Raw genomic sequence first — 24,235 nt, forward strand, 5'->3', positions numbered from 1 at the left:
TTGCCTAGTCAGTTCTCTTTTAAATCCTTCTTTAGGGAAATCATACATTAAAGAAAACACTTGCATCATAATTTCTTTGTCTGTAAACTGCCTGGACACTGTTCAGTATTAGTATTTAGGATAAGACCTCTTAAAAAAATCATTCTCTTTTCAATTTCTGTAGGCTAAAGTGGTGCAACTGCTTTTCTACCACCACCTTCTGTCAATTACTTCTGTAAGGAGTGGGCATGCATTTAAAAATTTTTAGTGGAAATTGCAGACCACTTTTAAATAGTGTGAAAAATAATAATACAGCATAACTCCTCAAGAGAGTTTGACATAATTTCACAGTACCATGCAGGGATGGTCATTCCCTGATATTAGCAACTTGTTACACCTCAGAATGTGGCATGGGAGATGTAGCATTAAAAATATACTTGGGTTTATTCTGAAAGTCAACTTGTATATACTTACAGTTCAATTTCAATGCCTTTGTGTTGGGTGATTTTGTTTGCAATAAGAAACATTTCCCTGGTGCTGTGTGGATTCAAACTGAGGATTTTTCTCTTGCCATTAAACGTGCTGAGTGATCTGACATAAAGTTTTGGATCTCACAGGACACTGGGCCTTTCCCTTTCCTAATTACGGTTTCTATTACTTGCTTGAGGGGATACTTGTGAAGGGATGCATGCAGCTATGTCTTAAAAATACTTCTTTTGCAGAGGGAGGAAAGATTAATTCGTTCTACTAGGAAAAATAGGACTTTCTCTTCTGTGACATCAGTGATAAAATCCTTTGGGAGAGTGGGGAAATATTACTGAGGAAGTCTGCAATTTCAAGACTTAGACTCTTCCTTGAACTCTTGAAATATGTTCCAAGTTTGCAGAATTATCAAGATGACAGTTCAGAAGGTTCTTGCAGCTCTCATGTTTGTAATTTTTTTTTTGTGTTTTTTTCTTAGTTTTAATGGGTGTACTTACTCTTGAAGTGAAAAGCAAAATTGCTAAGTGAGCACTGCTTCTCAGATCCTGTGCTTAATCCTAACACATAAGGTAAAATCTCCCCTGGAGTGACCTCTTCCCTTAAATTCTGGGTCTAGACCTTCAAACTGTCTTATGCTGGACTTTGCTGAAAGGAGAAAAATGCCATGCTAAGTGGAGGCACATTACTGCATCTGGACAAAAAGCCAAAGTCCCTCCTTGGCAAAATGGAAATCTGAAGGTGTTTTGTCAGGTGGAAATACAAATCCTGTGTAAGCTCCATCTCGGGGAAGGCAGATCTGTCTCAGTACTGAATGAACTGATTTCCAAAGCACCAGAAGACAATTCCAGCCAGTGGCTGTTCAGAGCCACTGCTTGCTCTCCTATTTGTGTGCAGTTTCATTTGCCACAGGTGGGTGAAGGATGGATCAGCTGTGCTTTCTGAGTTTTTTGGTCTAAAACCAGGAATTCTCTGGACCACTGGCAGCTTGTTTGTTGAACCATTCACTTGTGTACAGCCAGAGCTCAAACCTGTAGCTATTTTCCATGGCAAAGAAGCCAGAGACTGTTATTGCTAAATCTCCTGCTCAGTCTTAGAGTAACATCTTCTGTTATTTTGCAAGTACTCATTTGTTTTTTTTTACCTGAAGTAGAAAAGTATTCTAACTACTGTAAAGTATATTCCCACAGCTCGTGGTACACTTAGAACAGAGGTAGAGCTGCCACATTTTATGAACATGCAGAATTTTCTCACTCAGTACAGGAAAAAATGGCTGAGCATGCTCTTGTGGCTAAGAAACATTGACATCTAAACTGTCTTCCACTCTATCAAGGAAATGCTGCATTTATGGGGTTTTCTTTTGTTGACTTATTCTTGCTGACTCCATTTCTTCATTTATGAATAAGAAAAAAATTGATCTTGCCTGGTCAATCGTTCCACATATGAAAATTGTATATCCAAAAAATATTAAATAATAAAAATATGGCAATCAGTAAATATCCTTCAGTATGAAAGAAAGATTAAGAAAAACAAGAGTTGATATATTTTTCTTTTTAGCTATTGCAAACGAATTAAGTTACAAATAATACCTGTCTTAAGTACTGATTTGTTCTGGTATTTAAATACATGGTTCAACCAACTCAATGCATTTGAGAAACCTCCCATCCAGTTTTAACTGATACCATCAGGTGTCTTTGTGTTTCTGGTGAGCTATCCTCATCCTGGCACCATGAACTGGGACTAGATTCCTCTCCTGCCTTGCTGCAAATCCTGACAGGCTGTGCAAATTGCAGCTCACAGTAGTTTTGCTCTCTGAAGTGGCTGGGTCAGCTGTTCTTTGCCTCTCTTCCTTGCAAGGTTGGCCAGGAGGTGCTTCCAGCCCCTGACTAGTGCTCTTCTGATTGCCAGGGGCTGTCAGAGGCCACTCCAGGGGCTGTTGTGTGTTTGATTCATCATTTGTCAGGCTAAACCATACCCTAGATCTCCACAGTTTGGCCCTTTCAGTCTCAGTTTCACAGTGGGTTTTGTACCCAGCTTCTCACCTTGTGAAGCTGTAGACTTTAAGGCAGCAGTCAAGAAACTGTAGTTCATCCAGTGGAAACATCCAGGAAAAGAAAAAAATTGAAATGTCATTTGTAAGTAGGCAGCTCTTAAACTGCTCTGATGTACGTGGATATCTGTCACAGCTTTTGGTAAATTGTGATGCAGGACCTGCAAACAAGGGATGTGGACACATTCCCATTTTCTTCTCTGAAACGGCTGTAGGCTGTTGGTGAACAGAGCCCCTGCCTCTGCCCCTTCAGGATGACATCTGTGTGCTAAAGAGAGCTTATTTAATGATCCAAGAGTTGGAAATTCCCTTAAATATCCTCCAGGTTTGAGAGAGACCTGAATGTGTGCTGAATACTGATTATCCCTGATCTCTTATATGGCCCAGGATATACTATTTGCCTTTAAGAAATGAGCCCTATTTTACAGAAAATAATTCTTGATGTCTGACTGATCATCTGTGACCAGGCATGTCTTTTAGTATAATAATAATAATTATTTTTATTATTATTATTTACTGTAGATCATTTCAGTGGTAATTATGTGGTCCAGTAGATATTGTAAAATGAAAAATATTGAAAAATATTCTAGATTGAATTGGGTACTCTTTGCATTGCACTTACTTGCTTTAGGGGAAGAAGACAGGTTTTGGGACTAATGTTTTTTCCTGTGCTTGCTCTACAAAGCAAAGAATGTAAGATACAGTGACAGGCTGCTAATTCAAATTTTATAGTGAAATTGGAAAATGGCCTGAGAATAGGGAAGGATAATGAGATACCTTCTTTCACACAAACCTGAAACAAGGAAGGGAATAGAGTGCTGGAAGGCTTCAAAAAACCCTGGGTAATTTTTGTTTGTTTCCTGGAGGACAAGGCAACTTCATGAAGATATATTATTATAATATAATAATTATCTGTGTTATAAATACTACCAAATTGCAACAGTGATCATGGATGGAAGTTCTGTTTACAGGAATCTAAACATCAAATGGGCAGGAAGAAACACCTGAGAGGGAACCAGTGTTACCCCTTTTGAAGCACTGTGGTAGGACCATGGAAGGAAAGCTCCACTGCTTTATTCCCCTGTGATCCTTCTCTTTCAATCAAATGGAGAATTTTAACCTCAGAGGTAAAAAAAAAATTGTATTTCGATGCTATGACAATGGTTTATGATGATTTTAATGTGTTAAGTTGAAATATGTATTTTCTCAGTGAAATGCTTGTAGTCACTGTCTTGGGGTGTTTCTTTTTGTTCTGTGTGTGTTGTAGAAAATTAGTGGTGACTGGACAGTAGTTGCTTTCCTTACTGAGAGTTACATTTTGATTTGGAGTAAATTAATTTTTTAAAAGATATTAATATTGTTTCTCTTTGTTATTTGGGAAAGAATGCAATAACTATCTCCCATAAAGTAAGTTGAGTCATGAGAAAAGCACTTACCTGAAGCAAGAAAAAGGTGAAAAGACAGGTTCATGGTGCTGCTCAGGAATAGTTCTTGCCTGTGCCTTTTTCCTAAAGAAAAAAAAACAAGCTAAAAGCTAAATTATCCTCCTGAGAATACCTGCATCAGTCTATCACTGTTTCCATACAACTGAGTTTTGATCAAGCCCTCAGTTCTTCAGCATGAAAAATATTTTGTTGAAGTAGTTTTTGACCACTTCTAATGAATGCAGTAATTAGTTTCACAGGTATAAAAAAAAATAAGGGCTAATAAGAAAATCTTAGGAGTTAAGTATCTGTGCTGAAAATAACAAAGCAGTGATGAGTCTATGAATCAGCAGGCTTTCAATGCTCTAGCTCCTGGGATTCACCCGAGAGCTGCCTCCAACACTTCTACAGTTACAGATTTGAAAACTGTGTGAGAAAACATTCTCTTTCTATAAACAGGAGGACTTCCAAGAAGATGTGTATCTGAAAATGTAGTGTTGACTTTGAAATATCTGAAGTGTTTTAATGAGGAAGGGTTTTAGAATGCATTTTGCATCTTCACTGTGTGGTTCTGCTCCCATTGAATCTCGTGATACAAGCTGGATTTCTTCCACATCCTAAAGAGTTCTGGTTGTGTATCTGCAGTTCAGGTCCTCCTCTCACTGTCATCTAGCAAATATAGGTTTAGCTTGGGGTTGCAGGTCCACTTCTCACTGTTATCTAGCAAATATAGGTTTAGCTTGGGGTTGAATGGAAGCTTATTGCTGTTTAAAAACAACCCAGCTTGGGAAAAGCCTGCTTGCAAACACGAGACGGTAATAAAATGTGCTAATTGGTTTCTTAGGAAAAAAGCACCAGCAGTGAAACTTTTCACACGGGGTATTTCGCCAGGAAGTGTGTCAGTGTAACATACAGACCCACATTCTCCGTCTCATCTGTGAATGGGGAGTTTTCACGGGGGTGGGGAGAAACCTCAGTCCCAGAAACACAATATGAGCCCTTTAGGGCTTTTTCTTTCCCCCCCGTCTTTTCACACAATAGAGCAGTCGCCCTCCATTGTTGACGGCTCCTGCGCTTATCAGGGGCAGGATTGGGCAGATAAACTATGTTAAGTCAAAGCTTGCTGTAAATACTTTCGGGTGCTTACACTTAGCTGAGAAACCACTGAAAACATTACAGAAACCGAGTGAGAGACGTTGAGTTTCACACCAAAACAAGCCAATTTCTCTTTTCCCTTAGCTTTTGGCGGCTTAAGGTGAGGGTGAAAGAAATGAACTGGACAACTGCAGAGCGGGCGGGTCTGGAGCGCGGGAGACCAGGTGAGCAGGGCGGAGGGTCGCGGGGGTTCGGCGGAGCCCCGGGAGCGGGTGCAGCCCGCGGTTCGGCGGAGCCCCGGAGCCCCGCTCGCTCGGCTCCGGCTGCTCGGCAGGGCAGCGTCCGCCGGCGGCTCGGGGCGGGAGGCGGCGGGCGGTCGCGGGACGGCGGGCAGCGCCCTTCGGCGGCAGAGGTACAGCTCCCCCCCGGGACTCCCCGGGCCGCACGGCTCCCTTTGTTCCGCGGCACCGGGGCTCCGGCAGCCCGCCGGGGACGGGGACGGGGATGGGGAAGGGGTGGTGCGGCGGCTCGGCGCCGGCTCTCCTGTGAGGAGCGGGCGGCGGTGCTGGGTGCGGGTGCCGAGCACGGCAGCCCCTTCCCCGCGCAAAACTGCGGCTTCGGGACGCCCTGCGTGCGCTGTGGCCGGCGTGGAGCTCCGGTGGATGGCAGCGGGGCTGGGACAGCTTCATTCAGGCAGGAACGCGGTGCGCACACACGCAGGGACGGTCCGGGGCTCGCTCCCTCCAATATGAGAGAGAGTGTGTGTGTGCGTGCTCCTTCGGGGAAGAGAGCGTGGCATCTGTTTCTTCTTGTCTAAAATAATTACCCTGTGTGCGCGGCTTTCCCGAATGCAAAAGAACGGGCTCGGCTGTGGGGCTCGGGGGAACCGTGGGAAGAGCGGTGGTAACTTGGAGCAGGATGATGGATTCTGCTGTCGGGTAACACTTGCAGAGGAGACTTGAGGAAGGGCTTTCCAGGGCAGGGTCATTGTCCCAGAGAACTTCCCTGAGGGGACGGGTTGGTGTAGCCTCCCAAGGAAGACCGGCTGCCTGCGCCCATGGAGGCTGTTGGGATTCGGTGTGGGACATCTGCTGCCGCTGTTTTGGGAAGGGCATCCCTTTGTTCCTCGGAGTGGCCAGACTCCCCGCTGGAAACAATGGCCTTCCTAGCAGAGCCACGGGGAGCGGGGCTGGCGGGGCAGTCACCAAGTGGTCCAGTGCTCACTTGCCCATGGTAGCTCTGTGCTCACACGTGCTGTTTGCTTTTTCCAGTAATTTAAAGCTTTGAAATTTCAGACTGTGTCATTAAATCGGTTGCTGTGTATTTAGTCAGGACCACTGTTCTAAGGGACAAACGTAACAGTAACGAAATAAAAGCTAACTGCTCTTAAAATTTATGTCAGAGAAACTATTTAAAGTATATCCAGATTGGAAATGGCCACTGGCATAAAGGTCAGGTAAAACTCCTGACTTGGCGATTTTTGTGTGGAATCATGAGCCTTCCATATCCGTCTGTCCTATTGTTAATTGTGAATTAAGGCTGGCAACAAGCTGCCCATCCTTCCCTGCATGAATCATCACTTTGTCCAAGCCCTGTGTCAAAAACAAGGCTTTCCCCAAAATTGTGCAGTGTTAGAGAACAGAAATAGTCCAACCCATCTGTTAAAGTTAAGTTCAGTCCTTGGCTACTTTTAAACATATGAAAGGTAAAGACATTCTTCTCATGTGCTTTTATTTCCAGCTGTCCTGGGCCTGAGTTTGAGAATGTCTTCAATTTAGTGCTTAAAGCTATGTGCTGCCTGTGGCTTAATTTTGTGTGAAGGTGTGAGGGTTGGAGCGTTCCCATTCTTCCCAAAGTAACATAAAGTGGTCACTGCTTGTGTTGGCTTGTAGCAGTCAGTGGCGTGTTAGGTTGCCACAAGTTCCTCCATATCCTTAGGATGTTTCTGAAACATCTTTGTGGTGTTGGATATCTAAAAGGCTTCTGGCTCCTTATGAGCACCACGGACAGATTGAGTACTCAGCAAAGGGAAGGTGAAAGGACTCATGAAAGCATCTTAAATCACAGAAGCTTGTTTTTTTACTGTTTTTGGGTTGTCTTCTTTTTTTTTTTTTTTTTGTAGGAGACCTTGTTAAATCACACCTGTGGGGAGGAACTCTGTGGAAATGATGCCAGAGGCCGGCAGTTTAGCTCTGTTGTGTTAGCCCATTCAGGCATTGTGCAAGACTCGATGTAATTGCCTTTAGAAGGGCAAATGTACATTGCAAGCCTACTAGTGCTTCTGGGGGAAGGGAAAATAAAAGTCTGGCGAATGAAGAGAGGAAGTGGGAGAGAGCAATTGGAAACATAAGCAAAGTCATTAATTTTTCCCACTGTGCACTCTTAAGAAACTGCTGGCAACATATTGGAGATACTCTGCCTCATAGAAGTGTCAGGGACTTGCTTCACATGATTCTCTGAGATCATCTGGCTTCCCTGAGCTCTGTGGGAACAGAAATTCCTCATGTTTGATTCTGATCTCATCTTCCTTCGGCAGCAGTACTAGCAGCGGCTTGGGAATTGGAGAGGAAGGTGAAGAAAGTGCCAGTGGGACGGTTTGGAGAAAAGCTCAGTTCTGGTGTAGGCCAAGCTGGACACTGTTCCCTCCTTTCATTTGCCTTGTGTGGTCAGAGCTGGGACAAATGCTGACATACCCACCAAAGTTCAGTGCCCTTACAGACTGCTGAGCTTATGTAGCACAGCTCGTGCACCAGACCGTCCCTTAAATCTCACCCTGTATTTTTTTTTTTCATTCATCTTTTTTTTCTGTACTAATGAACAGCAAACTGAAATGGAAAGTGGTGACTTGAGTGACTGTATGCATCAAGCTTGGGGAATTTCCTGAGTTTGATGAAAGACAGAAATAAAGGGGTTTTCCCCTCCCTTATAGCTGTGTAGTTTGTTAAATTCTCAGAACCTTCTAAGTAGCCTCTTCTGTTTGTTGTGGGACCACTGGCAAAAATTTTAGGAAGACTGAAGGAGCAATGACCAGCCCTGGAGTCTGTAACTTGATCTACAGCTTTTTCTCTTCAACTGGGAAAGGAAGTAACAGCTCTTGTTACACCCTTATGTAACCTCTCCATTCATAACCTCCAAAAAAGAAGGAAACCAGAGCTTGATTTCTGGTGTATAAGCTAACATCAAGGCATGCTTTGTCATAAAGAAACAGTAAAGAATAACATCAATTTTCTTCTGTTTTGCAGTTCCCAGAATGGAAAAAAAGCCCCAAAATCCACAACCCTACCAAAAGTTAAACATTTTAATTTTGTGCTGATGGGATAGTGGAAATCTCTGCAACTCTTTGTCATATGCTGTGAAGTAGCTGTTAAAAAAAGAGAATACTAAAACTACCAGAGTGTTTTTGTGGGTATTTTCTGGTGTGTTTGAGCATTAGTCTCAAAACATTCATCCTTTGTAGTTGTGCCCCAGTTTGCTTGTGGTTTGGGGAAGTTTTAGTCTTTTGGTGTTTATTACTCCAGATTTTGGTTCTGAACAGTGTGGAGACCAGGATCTCTTTCTTTTCGGTTTATTTTGTTTGGTTTGGTTTTTTGTTTCCTGATAGTGACATAGCTTTTAGAGTAAACTACAGAAAGTTAATCTTTTTGCCTCTCCCAACTCCATTTTACTGGGAAATTTCCTATTTGAGATCACCAAGGAAACTTGTATCCATTTCTTCAAATATATATTTTAAGTCTGCTAGCAAAGTCACCGTGGTGATGAGAAAGTTTCAGTGAGAAAGACTAGTCCTTAAAAATACAGTTTCAGAAGCAAAGAAGAATTATCAAGTCCCCTTTCCAGATGCAAACTGGTTGGGGAAATTCTTCTATGAAGACAGTAAAGCAGGAGTAATGGACTCCAGAGGCCAGAAAAACATCTTTTTTCCAGTGCTCCAGCTTTTGGGTGGAAAGCAACTGGCAGGTGGTCTCCAGCCTGAGTGACCAGATTTAACATTTCAGCAGAGCTGAAGGCTCAAGAAAGGAATCCAGACTCCCAAGGAGTAAGGGCGAGAAATGTTTACTGTCGCTAAGACTTTCTGTCATTTTCAGGGGTGGGGAGTGATAATTGCCCTGTCTCTGGCTTTGTGAATTGCTGCCTTGGAATTGCTTCTTCAGTGTGGATTTACTGGTTAACTTTTCCTTGTTCTCCCTTGGACAGGCAGAAATCCTTCCAAGGGTCTTGTATTGGCAGAAATCTTTATCTTGTTGGACAGGAGTACCATGAGTGCAAAATAAAGCAGGATGAAAGTAAGAGTCTATATCAAGGAGAAAAAGAGGAATAGGTGCTGAGTAACAGAAGGGTTGGTGGGTGTTGTACTGTCAAAAGTGCTTCTTGTAGATTTCTTTATTTTCTAAATGGAGGCAGCAAGAAAAGACTAATTTTTCCCTACTGTAAGCAAAAACCAGTTTTTAAAAGCGTGTGACCACAGCCTGGTCAGCAGTGGTACAAGTTTCCTGGGCTCACAAGTATGCTTTGTATGTGAGCCCTCTTGCTGTTTGCTTTATGCTTCTTTTTCTGTAATATTCTATAATTTTCAAAGCTTGTATGCTCCAAAGTGCAACTGGGGTTACTTTGCATTACAATAAAAGTACAAATATAAAATTACAAATAAGAATAATTAAACTGTAGGCTTTGCTACAATGGGAAAAAAAACCCCAACAGGTAGTGAAGTTTCCACTCTTTCATATGCATTTTCTTTATGGAGTCTGTTCTCCTTTTGTCTACAAGAGTGTACTGGCATTTGAAGATCTTTGAAATCCAGGGCCTTAAGGTAACTACCAGTTTTTATGCACAATGGAGCATATGCGGTGTCCTGACACTGTGCTGAAATCCTTGCCAGTAATCTTTGAGAACTTGCACCTCAGAAATGAGGAAACTGCTGGGTGATAAAGGATTGAGTTCTGTATCTTGTGAAAGCACAAGCAAAGGAAGCTACTCTTACTCTGTGTTTTAATGCCTTTGTGTTAAAACAATTTGAAGCACAATTAAGGGTATCCTTTTAGATAAGAGATGTGCTTAAAGTCCTTACTGCATAAGGGCTCTGTGGATGGCACTGCAGTGAAAAGCCAGCCCTGCTTTCCGGGGAGCTTTTAAAGGGGGTGAGTTTCTATTAATCCTCTCCACTGTTTCTCTGTGGAAGCAAATAAACAACTTAACATAGAGACACTGGTGAAGAGATGAAGAGATGCCATTTTTTCTGTTACTCTGAAAACCAGTTCACTATCCACTTAATAGCTTGGCCAGAACTTCATGTTTGAGGGCTGAGAAGAAAGCTCCTTCTAGCTGAGCTTATGCTTACCTGATGTGAAAGAAGGGATATCTGGGATGTCTAACTTCCAGCAAAAGTAACAGCTGCTCTCCCTTTTCATCAAGAGAGACTTGGAGACAGGGCAGCAGAAAGGTGGCAGAGGTTGAAAGGCAGATTATTTTTGGGAATAGTTAAGGCTACAAGATAAACACGTGGTTGCTGGAGTGTCTGGGGAACCTTCCTAACTTTTACATGTGTGAGTAGGTCTGTGACTGATGGAGCACTTGAGGTTTGTTGTGCAGAGCAAGCTAGGGAAGTGCAAATTCCCTGTGAACCTTTGGAGAAGGAAAAAGTGTCATGGAGGGGGTGAGGAAATATTGCTGTCATGATGTACCAGGAATCCTCTGTACATCCTGCTCAGTCAAGATGGGCTCAAATAGGAGATGGAGCAGAAAAGAGTGATTGGGATGGAAAAGCCACTGAGAGGGAAATGGGCAATACTGGCTATGCATTATATGGAATTAAGTCCATTGAAATGAAACTCTGTCAATACTTTCCTGTGAGTGAGAAAACATATTTAAATTTAAAACCAAAACCAAACCCCAGCTCTGTTAGCAAAAGCAAGAAGTGGCTATTAGCTGATCAGGAATACGTTTAGTCTGTGAATAAGGCACACCATAAGGACTGTTTCTCGTGGAGAAGGCTGAAAACTGGCACTCTGGAGCAGTGCAGTGTAGTAGTCGTGGCTGTAGGATGCAGTGGTCTGGAGCACACAGGACAGATAGAGCTTCAATTACCATTGTTCAGCTCACAGGCTGTCAGAGTTAAAAGGGCTCTGGAGATCGCCTCCAGTGATCAAAGAGAGCAGGGCTCTGTTGAAACAAAGTTCACTCCAGGAGAAACCCTGGAAAATCTTTTGGCAAGCAAGGGCAGAGCTGGAGCTCCTTGTGCCTTGTAACATTTCTGGAACACAGGGAGCTTGCCTGTATCTCGTGTGAATAGATCTTTTTGCTTCCTAAAATCTGCCAGCTGATAGTTCTCACTGAAACCCAGCGAGGGGAAACTTAGTAGCTGTGAGTGTGCGCTGAGTTTGCCTGCCACGGGACCGGCTGTTTTCCATCTGTGGAGGGGAGTTGCTTTCTATTGATGTTTTAAGAAGGTGTCCCTCTCTAAATCTGTGAAGTGTTCTATTTTATTTGGAAAATCTCTGTTTATCGTGCTAGTTGTTAATAAAAACACTGTCTGCTGGCTTTTAACTTCGGGGACATCTGGGCAAGAGTGATTACCGTGTGGTGAAATGCAACTTCATGAGCTGCTCCCGTTGTCTGAAATGTCTCTTGTACAATACACAGGAAGAGCTGGAGATGGCTGGATTTAGAAATTGATGACTTTTATCCTCTCATTCCAGGTGTCTATCTGAAAATTACTGTTGAGGATGAAAACGACAAAATAGTGGATATAGGTCAACTGCTTGAGACGAGCAAACCTGCCTTAGTACATGTAATTTATTTAAGCTTTACCTTCCCTTAGATTTTTTTTTTAAATCTTAGGTTTGGGGAAATAATGTTTCCTCTTCCCTGCAACACTTGCATCCAAATTCTTTAATTCTCTGACTTTATTAAAAAATAAGTGTCTTGCTGGACAGAAGTTGATGTGCAGAACAGACAGTGATGGCAAGTGGTGGGGTGAAACCTTGCACTACTGTTTTACCTTGGCAGCTACTCCTGGGAGAAATGGGACTGGTCGAGTCTGACTTCCTGCAGGTTTTTCTCTTGTGATGTGATTGACTTGCAAAGAAGTAATAATTTCCACTTGAGTCTTTTTCTGCAGCTAGGGAATTTTGCAGAGCAATTTTTCTGCTCTGTGGTACTTAATGAGGGGTTTGTTCTCCTCGCAGCCCATGTCTCTGACGAAATACTTGTGCTCAGATCTCCTCTCCTGCCTGCTTTTGTGGGCAAAATCAGCTGTTCTGTTGTCCTTTACTCTGTCCTTTTGAATGAAATTCAACATTAGACGTGTCTGAGACAGTAGATGCATAGACCAAGAGATGTACAGCTGGTATGACTTGTCTTATTTTCATGAAATACTAGGCTAAAAACATTCCAAACCTTATTTACAAATATCTCAAGGACCCCATCAGTGAGGTTTTTAGGAGGGGAGATTGCAATGGGCTAGAATAAGACCTTTGGGGTGGTATTTGGGTGACTTCTTTTCCTCCTGTTTTAAATGGAAAAGGACATGGAAATTTTTGCTTTACCCAGGCTTTTACTGCTTGGAAGACAATATGGGTGCATGGAAACTGTGAAACCTGTGAGTGCCAACTGCTCTGGGGGTTAGGGCGTATACTCAGTTATTGTGGCTGATTGATGCTGGGTAGATCCAGGCACCAATGCCTCTTCTGGGATCTGGATTTCCTGAATCTCCTGATTAGGTTTGTGTTCATCTGTGGCCGGTTTTAAGCCTGGTTCAGTGACTGTTGTGACGACTTTCTGTGGCTGCTTTTCCTTCTGCTGTTGGCAGCTGAGCGCAGCCGTGGTGTTACCTGGCCTGTTATTTCGTTTTCTGCATATCTTCAGGGCTTATCACCGACTGCTTAACAGGCAACAAAGCATTTGAGCAGAAGATTAGCGTGTACTCTGGTATTTTAACCCTGTAGTATTAGGACATCTCCTAGCACCTACCTTACCAACGATGTAAATGTGTGTTTGCTCCAGTTGCTCCGCCTTGAGCAGTTCTTTTGCCTGTGTCAGGGATGTGTGGTTCCCGTGCTGACTTCAGGAAAGCAAGGCTTGCTTTCTGCCCATGTGCTTGTGTGGAAAGAAAATAAAAATCCTATTTTGGTCGAATATCTTGATTACAGATGATTGCTGGATTGCTCCCGAGGTGAAAGAAGTTATCTGATTTTGGGAGGGCTGATTGATTGTAAAAGTGTTTTGTGGGGATTTGCTACTGAGAGCTGTTTTGAACTCAAGCTGTGGTGAGGTGGCAAGCTGCTGGTGTGTGACATACAGCAAACAAAGAAGATCCCCTAATATAAATAAACACTACCTTGTTTATTGTGCCCCTGTTCTGCAAATGTAACCTTTGGATTGGGCAGGATCCCCCAAAATTGGCAGGAAATTTTTAAGCGGCAGCTTGAAAGATGCAGATAATCAGTTTAAAAGGGCACCCACTGCTTAGTGGAATTTGGCTGTCCAGTAGTAAAAGATTTTTTCTTTTTTTTTCTGAAAGAATGAGGGTGTTTTCTATGTGTCCATATCCCTTAGAGACAGTGTTTTCATAATTGTGTTGTTGAAACGCTGTCAGTCTGAAATCTAGTCCTTGGTTTAGGGGGAGAAGGCAGGACCTTTGACAACTTTTGGCTTTGCAGTCACATTTTGTTCCTTATTTTGAAAAAGATTCAAGGAAACCTTCTGGCACATACACCTTAGCAAGGTGTATGTGCCAGAAATTGACCTCCTTTGTTACTGAGTACTTTGTCCCTTTCTGTAGATGTGGACCTGGAATGATTATAAAACTCTGTGGCTGGGCAATGACTAAGAAAAGCCTAAATATAAGAAACCACCATGGATCCTGTTTCTGCTGAACTCAGTGGGAATTTAACCAGAATTTTGGACTGTAAATAGCCTTGGTAGTGAAGACCTATTTCTAGATGCATTGAAAACACCCAAGATGTTTTCCCCATTAAACTAATTAAAGAAAAAATGGACTCCAGAATAACCATTTACATAAAATGCCACTTCACACCTATAATCTTTGAAGCCTGTCAATATAATCCAGAAATGTAAAGGAACATTTTAAGGGTCCAAATGGAGTAGCAGACATATTTTGACTGTATTTTCACAGCTGCTAGAGAAGAGTGCCTTAGCAACGTTGAAAGACCCAAATGTTTTTCCCAAAACGTGGTCTGACTGTATGACTGACCCAGATGAGTTAAAGCAAGGCAGAAAGTTGACTTAGGAAATAGATCAGCCCCAGAGTGCGATTACTGGTGGCAGTTATTGTGTTGTGGTTGCAAAATAATTATCAGAAGTAATTTGAAGACATGTACTGCTGGGACTGTAAAGTAGGAATAATAGAATAGATATACCCCATGGTCTCATAGGGCAGGTAATATCCATGCTAATGTTATTCAAACCACTGGGAAAAAAATAACAGAAAGTAGCCCTAGAGAAATGCAAACACAGCCCCCTCAGGCTGCTGAATTAGTTGGTTTTGGTTTTTTTAAGGAAGAGAAAGAAGGCAAAGCTGTGTCTTCTGCATACATGGCTCATGTGATTTTGGTTTTGTGGTAAGGTACTGTGCACCTTTTTGGTGATACCACAGTTGTTCATAGTCTCATCATAACGTGAACAGAAGCATGAGAGAGGCATCTCTCTCACTTTAGGGGCAGATTACTGCTTAGTGTGGGTTGTAACCAAGCTGTAAATAAATGTAAAAATAAAGAACACCCCACCCCCACACAAAAACAAAAACCCTAAAACCCCCCAACAAGCCCCAAAGAACTTCAGCAACAACTACACCTCTCACTTCTGCATTTATGAAGAAATTAAGTCCTGAAGAACCTGAGTCCTGGTAATGAAGTTTCATCCACTGTTTATGTCAGGAGGAGATGATGTCCCAGCAAACATTTTGTACATGTCCTAATGCAGTCTAATCATCCCACTATCAGTTTTTTCTAAACTGCAGTTAAGTCTCCATTGTTAAACTATTAAGAGATGATATTGCCTCAGTGGTTGCAGCCGTTTGTTCAACAGTACCTTAAGTGGCCTGATTCTTTCTTGAAAATTACCCAATCTTTGGATAAATGCGTGGTGTTTGGTAGCAGAGGCCAGTGGACCATTCGTTTCTCCTGTGGAATTCTCTGGTCAGATCTTCTGTCATCTAAATTGCAGTCACTGGTGCGAAACTGCCCTAATCTGATGTTGCTGAAGGGCTGTTCCCATTTAGCTGATGCTGAATGCAAACATTCCTGCGGTCCCAGTACAAATACACCCCGTAATGCCTCTTTTTGCTTTTGTAATTCACCAGAGCTGGTGGTTGTTAAGTGCTTAAGGAATCCAGTACACGTGTGTAATGTTCGGTGCCCACGGAAATTTAGGAGAGATTGCACAAGGCTTCGAATAACAGCTCTTGCTTGGTGGGTAAGAAGTGAGAAACACTAGCTAATTCAAAAGCTCTGAATTATAAACCTTTCCAGTCTGGAAAACTCTGATTTTTGTGCAGTAGGACTGTGAGGACGGAATTCAGAAGCTATTCAGACACTGACAAAATCAAAAGCAAAGATGGAGAGTCAGAGGAAGACTTTTAGTTCTTTGAGTGCTTTTACTGATGTTGTAATATCCATTAACATTCCTTCCTGAAATTCGTCTGTCACGTTCCTCAGGCCCATTTTCTTGCAGGAAAAACAGTGGGCTGAAACATCGAGCTGTTTTCTGCACTCTCTCTTCCACAGGACGTGGATGTGTCAGAGCAACAATTGAGAGCAGTCACAGCTGGCAAGGAGGGTGCAGGTGTTCCCGGCAGAGGAGATGGGAGGGATCTGGAGGGAAAGCAGGGGTTTCCTCTGGATGATATCAACGTTTTGTCACACATGCTGATGTCGGGAAATGCAGGTCTGAGTGAAAAGGGCATTGTAACAGCTCAGCTGCAGAGTCTGCCTCAGTTTGCCTGGTGAACCAGCACAGGGTGTTTCCAATGAACTTCCACCTTTGGGGCATCAGCCAGAGGCTGGTGAGACACAAGGTTTGCTGGCCAGCAGAACAGGATAAATTTAAATCCTGCGTCTTGCTAAATTGGTGCTTGGGCTTGTCATGAGCAGCAGCACGAGATGATGGTTGCAGCCCCTTTTGGTTTTGTTTTGTTCAGGTAATGACATTGTGTCCCTGGCTGCTTTTTGCAGCAGTGGCCTGTCAATGTCCCCACCTTGTGTGGGCTGATTGCTCCCTGACAGAAAACAGGGAAGAGGTGAGCAAACATAATTACAGCCTGACAGGGGCTCAGGATCAGACCTGAAACATGAAATCAGTTTGAACTGCACTATTGAATTACTGATGTTGCACATTGTCCCTGTTAAAACTTAGAGAAAGGGGGTTATCTTCTACAGCAAGCTGGTTGTAGTGAAACCAAAGGCTTGTGGTGTTTTGTTTTGTTTTTAAATAATCAGAGCTTGAAGCATATGTGAGTACATCTGCGTTGGTTTTGATGGTAGGGAAATTGTCCTCTTGCTACAGTGCCTGGAAAGAAAAATAAAACCAAGGCACCTCTGCAGCCAGTGATAGTTCCAGTGCACCAAACTCTTAAGTGTGAGCTAAGGACTGCACAGCTGTAGGAAGCTGCTGACAATTGTTGCTGTTCTGCTCTTGGAGGGTGATGTGGAAAACCTGGGACAATTGCATAAGGTGCTATATGCCAATAACAGGGCATTACTTCATTTCCCCCATGGAGAATGTGTGCATTTAATTGTACAAGGCTTTGGGGGTTTTGCCTATTCTCTTCATTCTCTTCTATTTATAGCTGTCATTAGCTCTTTTTCCAGAATGGCCAATGATAGGCTTGCTGTGGCTGTGGGATGCTGTGATTTTTAATTTGCCATCCTTGTGGCCAAGAGGGGCAAGAAGGTTTTAGATTCAACTGAAAATCTAATTTTTATCCCAATCCCAGGCACTGCGAGTAGTGGATACAAGAGTCTGTGTTTTAAAAGGCTCTGTGTGGCGTGGGAGTGTGTGGATAAAAGCATTTTAAAGACACAGCCTGCCCAGCACTTCTCCTCCCAAGCATGTTGTCCAGCATAACACAGATCAAACTGTGAAGGATTACTGAATTGACTTTTAAAATATTTTTCTGAGAATGGAAACATGTTGCAAATGTTCTCACTCCATTGAATTTAAGGCATAGATATAAGACCGAGGGGAGGAAGAACAGATTTGATAACTGCCTACGGAAAAAAGAGATATTTTGGAATGCTGCTGATCTTTCCTTTAGGGACAAGAAGGGTAAATCTGGAACAAGTCTCAAGTGGTAAGTGGGTATGGGTGAGACCTGAGAATGTTGAAGGAAGAATATGATCCTCCTGATCTCTCAGACACTGGGAGCAGGTTCTGGTCCCATCCCTTTCGTAGATCTGGTTCTTGTAAATGGTTCTCTAGTAGCATTCATCTTTTTAAAGGTGCGTGAATACATCCAAAAGTAGAAGCCACTTGCTTTTATGTTTGCCACTGCTTCCCAAACTGTGGTGAGCATGCTGTCAGCAGTGCTGATGGGAAATATTAACAGCTGCAAGGTGTCTTTGAGTGTATGGCAAATACTTGGACATGGATTTGGATTGCATTTCTGAGCTTTTTCTGAAGTTTAGCCATGTAATGTTGCAAGGGCTTGATTATTTTTTTTTTTTCCTGTGTAGTGTGCTGATTTTTGACATTTTTATAAAGCTACTTCTAAAATTAGCATTTGGTATTTTGAAAGTGCTATATATTGATCTTCTACTACATTCTTCTAGTAGATTAATTTTGGTTATTAAGTCCTATTTAATTAATTAATATATGTTTAAACATTGTTGGTTTCTCTTAGCAGTGCTTCCCCCCCCCCCCCCCCCACCCCCCACACACTTTTTACCTCAGATAGACAACCAAATTATCCCACAGGCTGGATTTTCCTTTGTTAGCTAAACCAAAGCAGGGATTAAGATTGGATTCCACCAAAGCCAAGGCCAACAATGCTGCTATGGCAGAATACTCTTGGATCATACATAAGTTTTAATGAATTTTTGCAAAGGCTAGGCTATTGAAAATGGCTTTGAGCAATCAGTGTTAAATAGGTTGTTTCAGCCTGTTCAATTTTTTCATTGTTTGGGTTTCTAGTATTTTCTAGCTCGCAAGTTGATGAAAAATATTTTAGTCATAGAATGCTGTAAATTATTGTGGAAAAAACCAAGCTGAAAATTAACCTTTGACCATAAAATGGAACTTTTCCAATATATTGATAAGTCAGTATCTGTATACAACATTTTCATCCAGCTTATAATAGTAGATAGTGTCTTCCTGCCCCTCTTCTGCAAAACATGGAGCTGAATTTGGGAATACATGGATGTTTTTGATGGGTTTGACTGCTCTTGCTCTTGAAATTCCCAAGCAGTGATGCATGAAGTGTGGTAGGTGGTATGTAATTTCACAATGGTAAATGAGGTATTGTACTTAGAACTTAAATTTTAGGTTTAAATTGCCCTTATTAGGATTTTGTGTTGGCTTTTTTAATATATTTGGCCACAAACCCATTATTTAATAAGTTCCATACTTGAGAAGGGCTTTGTTTTTTCAGCCTTCAAAAGTTACTTGAGCATTAGTTGATGTATGGGAAGCAATTAGGTCACTGAAACATGATTGGTAGTTTAAAGAATTTGTCTTAATGGGATGCAGAAGTTGCAGTGATACCTCTGAAAAGATTCTATGAATGTTTAAAATTTTTTTGGTGATTCAGAGGTGAACTTTTAAGAATAAAAGTATCTTTTGCTACAAAAATATTTGTCCAGTGTTTCTGTTTAAAATAAATGCGCTTTTGTTTGTTTAGCAGAGTTGACTCAGCTTTGGTTGGTTACCATAGTTCAGCACTGTTTTTGCATTTCCATGTGAATTTCTAGTAATTCCCAGGCTTGGTTCAGGTTTTGGGGATCTTTTTGTATCGCTTTGTTAGCTGCCTGTGGAGCTGTGCTTCTCTTCGTTGAATTTGGAAAAACATCAAGCAAGACTTAAGTCTTGATCTAAAATCCCTCAAATGTCACTCGCTGATGAAAAACATCAAATAACTTTTAGGGAAGTAGTGGCTGCACTAAAGGGAGAGATAAAAGACTTTGCTTGTTTTAGATTGGTGATCTCATGGCACTGGTTATATGAGGTAATAGCTGCTCAATGGCCTTTTGGGAAACAAGAAAAAATATTTAGAATTAAAATGTGCAGCAGTGGTAGAGGGACCAAGGACAGCCTGCTAGCATTCTGTAGCTGGGAGGTGACAGCTGACTGGTGAAGCTGAGCTGCTGCGTTGTGTGGCTGTAGCTGTGCAGTAGCTGGTCCTTGGTTTGTGTGCTCAGCAAAGCTGTTCTCTCACCTCTGGTTGTGAATCCGTCCATTTTTCAGTCTCCTTGTGGAAGCTGAAAGCTGTAACTGTGTGCCCAGAGTTCTTGAGGAGCTTACTAATCTCCAGCGTTTGGATTAGAGGGGTAAAAGGCTGGGAGGATCAAATAAGTGCCAAGTTTTGGCCTGACCTTGACTTCTTTGTCTAAATGACTTCCTTTATCAGACTTGCTTACTTTGTTTTGTTTGATCCCAGTCCCCTGCTTAAGCCCAGCTTCTGGCTTTTGCCACTCTGGTTATATTGGTGCAGTGTCTCCACTTGTCAGCTGGATTGTTGCTGCCCTGTGAAAATGTTCGCTTCAGCAACAAAATTACCAGTAAATGAAGTAATTTGGTAGTAGCTTCATGTAGCCAATACCAGCACTGTACTGGAGTACAGGCACTTTAGGAATATAGGCACTTTAGAGCCCAGGGTTCATGAACTAAGAACAAATAGTGTGGGTTTTGTCTCTGAGTGGGTTCACTGAGTTGACTTCCAGTGGAGTTGGAGAAATGCAAGTAAGGCTGAAAAAGAAAACTCAGATTAGGGTTATTGACAAACTTAAACCCTAGTTTGGAGATACTGATGAAGCTTTTGGTAAAACACAGACTTACATGCACTTGAACATTGTGTTGAAGTCATCCAAATACTGTGGTTGTGATGCTCACTGGAATCTTCATTCCTGTTTCTAGGAGTTTCATGTTTAATGTAAAGTGGACCAGAAGGCATTGTTGACTATTAGAAATTAAATTTTGGAATCATGTGGACTACCTGGGTAGATGCAATGACTTTGAGAATGTTCCTTGGAAACATAATTTTAATGTAGTGTTCTTTTTTCCTGAAGTCGTGTTAGTAGATAATGCCAGTGAATAACTGGAATAACCTTGAGGTAACCTTTGCTGCTTTTTTAATTCTTGTTTCTTTTGTTTTTCCCAGGACAAAATGGCCAAAATGGAGGTCAAGACATCACTTTTAGATGACATGATTGGCGTGGGAGATATGGTTCTTTTAGAGCCACTTAATGAAGATTCCTTCATCAATAACCTGAAGAAGCGCTTTGATCACAATGAAGTTTATGTGAGTATATGTTAAGAAATAACATCCTATGTGGAGCTATGCTGTCATTCTGAAGATATGTGTTTATTTATAAGGATACACACAGACTGAGTGCCTGAACATTATCTATTGTATTAGGGATGTTTTAAACTTTACTTGTGCTGTAGTCTTTCCTGTACTGCATTCTTTACATTTGATCTTCCCCATCTGGGATACTTTTCCTTTTTCTTTTTCCCCATTACACGACATGGGAGACCTCTGATTTTCATAAAGAACAGTTCCAGAACTGCTGCTGGCAGTGACTTTGATACTCCTGTTGTCAGAGGGCATTGCAGTTATAAATAATTCATTTATGGGGAAGGTACTTCCAGGATGTTAGAACGGGCTGAAGCAGAAACAATACATGCTCAGAATTTGCTAAGGGTAACTTAAATGTTGCCTGCTATCTTTGATTTGCAAAAAGGTTGTGGTTATTACAATGGTTGGTTTCAAACTAAATACAATGAGCTTGGATATATGTGGAAGTAATCAAAGTCTTGAGGCATATTAGTCTCTGAGTGATGATCAACAGGAGAGATGTGAACTGGCAGCTGAAACACAGGCGGGGAATGAAGAGGCAAATGGTGATTCCAGTTAAGCCTTTCATTTCCTGCTTCATCTCTTTGTTCCACTTTTGCTAAAATGTGCACAGTATTGTATCTGTTTTTTTGCTTAGGGTGTGTGAACTTAATGGTTTGGAGAGACTTTCTGAGGCTGCTGGCGACTCTAAATATTTTAGCCAAAGTATATCTGTGATCAGCAAGCAATTGTGTCTGCAGCTTACTCAAATCAAATAGGTGTTCTGTACCTAATTATAATTTAGCCCTCCCCCCTCTTTTTAATTTTTGGTGTGATTATATTCTTGCTGAGCATTTGAACCACGATGGTTTCATTATACTGGAGATTGGAAAGGAGAAGGTATGGGAAGATCTGTGCATTGTTTGCTTCTTCTATCCCTTAGTTATAGTCTGTGCTTTTCTACCTCTGCTATTGATTGTCTGCCACATTTTTCTTCTCAATTTTCTTGTTTATCCAGGCCTGCTCCCTTTTCTGGACACATTAGGTTGGTAATACACAGTTGCTCCAAACTGTTATTGTATCATCTCCACCAATGTGCTCCTTCAGGTTGTATTGACAATTTAAATTAAACAATAAAATTAGATTAAGAAAAGACTCTCAGTATCCATGAAAACTTTGTTGAAGAAGAAACCAAAATGATGTATATTTGTGGAAATGTTTTTTCCTCAATGGTTAAAAAAATTAACCTTTTTGTCTTTAAACTTCTGTTATACCTTTGAGAGTTACATTTGCAAAACTTTTTGTCTTGAATTTTCCTTGTTCCTTGAAGATGGGTTCTGTTCCCTATGGATAACCCTTGGATGTTGATACAGACAAATAGGCTTCTCTTGTCTGCTCTTTTATCTTGTTTCTGGCAAATCCTTCATTGTCAATAACTGCAGTGTCTGCCTCTTCTGGGATTCAGAGGGTTTTTTTCCAATCAGTGGCTTGTATGCTTAACATATTCCACATCAGTTTAGGGTTAATACTCTATTCCTAGTGCCTATGGTACTAGGGGGTGATTCTGAATCATCCCATTTCATTTAACTCAAGAAAATATGAAGTAAAAGGAAAGGATAGAGAGCTGTTTGCCTGGAGATTAAAGGAGTCAGTAGCACCCAGCCCAATCTTTGGGTCATATTTGAAAGTTTTATTTAAAGCATTAAAGATGTAAACCTGTTCTGGGAAGGCACCCTGGACTATGCAATTTATTATAAAGGATTGCTATAAATCTTATGGGAGTGGATTTCTCAAGGAGGGTTTTGGTTTCTTTTGGTTTTTTTCTTCCTGCCAACTACTATGGATTTTCCTGTCAACTACTATGGATTGCATTTAATTACATGTTTCTGCTTAATTCAGACTGGATAGTTTTTTCTTGAAAGAAATGGGATGTTTTTCTTGAAAGAAACTGAATGGAATACCCAGCAAATGGGTGTTGTGTTTTGTTATCATCTGCTGTCATGAGCTAGCTGGCAACGTGTGTTCAAACACACATTTCTTTGAGATGGTGATATTGAAGTATGTGCTTCCCCCAGTTTCTGATTCTGCTGCAGCTGGCACTGATGTGCAATGTAATTGTCTGTATTATGTGCTTTGGTAGGTGATACCAGGTGCCACTTTTCCCTAGCAATGTAGGATCCCTTGGCTTGCAGGTGGGAAACTCTGTTTTTTCAAGGTCTTACAAGCTCTGTGTGTGAATCCACAATATGAAAGCCAAATGTCACAGATCTTTGCAAATATTAAAACATTCACTACATACAATGGTGGAAAAAAAAGAGATGTTCATGCCTGTGCCACATGCTGCTACCAAGTGTGCAAGTTACTTGGCTTGTGATGCTGCATGGCTTTATTTACCAAATCGCTTGAGGAATATTGTTTCCTCTCAATATCAGCTGAGTTTTGCTGCCTTGCAAATTTTCATGCCTCTGTTGCATATTTTAGGGAATTTGTAAAACAGTAACAGTTGGAATGGTGCTCACTGTAACGACAACCTTAATGTTCAAGTACAAGCTCTTCTCTACCTTCTCCTTGCTGCCACCACTCATGGCAACTACACTTTGCATTTCTGGTTTTAGACTCTGGTGGGGACAATGGAGCCTCTGTTACAACTAGAAGCAGGGCTTGTTTTGCCATGTAAAATCTGTAGTTTGCATCCTGGGGAAACCAAATTGCACTATTGAAGAGCTGCTGCTGGTGCTTAACCAAGACTGCAGATTTTTGCTCCTCCAACAAGCTGCATAGAGAAATTGACCTCTCAGGATCCTTTCAGAGGGCAGTAGGAATGGATTTGTTCTTTAATGGGTCAGCTGTGGGCTTAAGTTCAGCCTTCATGTCAGTATTCCACTGCAGGCACTGCCAGAAGTTGTGCTCAAGTTTAAAGGACACAGTCAAGCTGCAGCAAACCAGGCTTACCCAACATGGTTTTCTAAGCTGTTTCTTGCAGAGTGAAGGCTCTGTCTGTGCTACATATGTCAGTTTTAAAAGGGAGTTGCAGTTGTAGCCTTCAAAAGGATTTGTTGTGAGGAATGAGACCTGTAACGTGGATAGCTTTGAAGATGCTGTGAGGTTGGCCAGATGCTGCATGATGGTGTTAGCCAGTCTTGGTAGGTAAATTCACTAAGGGGACTTAGAGGAGAGATGGGCACAAGCTTTTTAGTAAAGCCTGTTGTGATAGGATGAGGAATATTGGTTTGAAACTCAGAGGGTAGATTTAGACTAGATAATAAGCAAGAAGTTTTCTTTATGATATGGATAGTAAAACACTGTAACAGGCTATCCAGAGAGGTGGTAGTTGCCTCATCCCTGGAAACATTCTAGTCACCATGGAGATGGATTCTGGGCAACCTGATCTGGTTGGAGATGTCCCTGCTCACTGCAGAGGGGATTGATTGGATTACGGACCTTTAAATATTCCTTCCAACCCAAACTCTTCTGTGATTCTGTGAAATGTGAGAGTCAGATCGAGCCATCAGTGAACAATGCCAAACCTCTCCCCTCCCCATAGCCAAGGATGACAAGATAGTTTGGCTCATTCCACTAGAAGATTTTTTGCCTTTTCTAGTCTCTCTCACAATTTTTATGTTTGATGCTGAATATTTGACGTTGGAGATCCTAGTGCCAGCTCCATCTGCCCCTTTGAAACTCTAGATCTTCTCCACAAGAGCT

The 24,235-nt window shown here is 41.8% G+C and overlaps 1 protein-coding gene across 5 annotated transcripts in view; it reads left to right on the forward strand.

Moving 5' to 3' along the window:
* Window positions 1-5,334: 5,334 nt before the first annotated feature.
* MYO1B (myosin IB) overlaps window positions 5,335-24,235 on the forward strand; it is a 106,605-nt gene continuing 87,704 nt past the window's right edge. For all 5 annotated transcript variants that reach the window (XM_041487614.1, XM_041487617.1, XM_041487615.1 and 2 more), the window contains exons 1-2: window positions 5,335-5,440; window positions 20,354-20,494. In XM_041487614.1, coding sequence (XP_041343548.1) covers window positions 20,360-20,494 — 135 coding nt within the window. In that variant the 5' untranslated portion in view covers window positions 5,335-5,440; window positions 20,354-20,359. The remainder of the gene's footprint in view (window positions 5,441-20,353; window positions 20,495-24,235) is intronic.

Source organism: Pyrgilauda ruficollis, unplaced genomic scaffold (genome assembly GCF_017590135.1).
Source record: "Pyrgilauda ruficollis isolate IOZ18807 unplaced genomic scaffold, ASM1759013v1 scaffold81, whole genome shotgun sequence".
Lineage (NCBI taxonomy): Eukaryota > Metazoa > Chordata > Aves > Passeriformes > Passeridae > Pyrgilauda > Pyrgilauda ruficollis.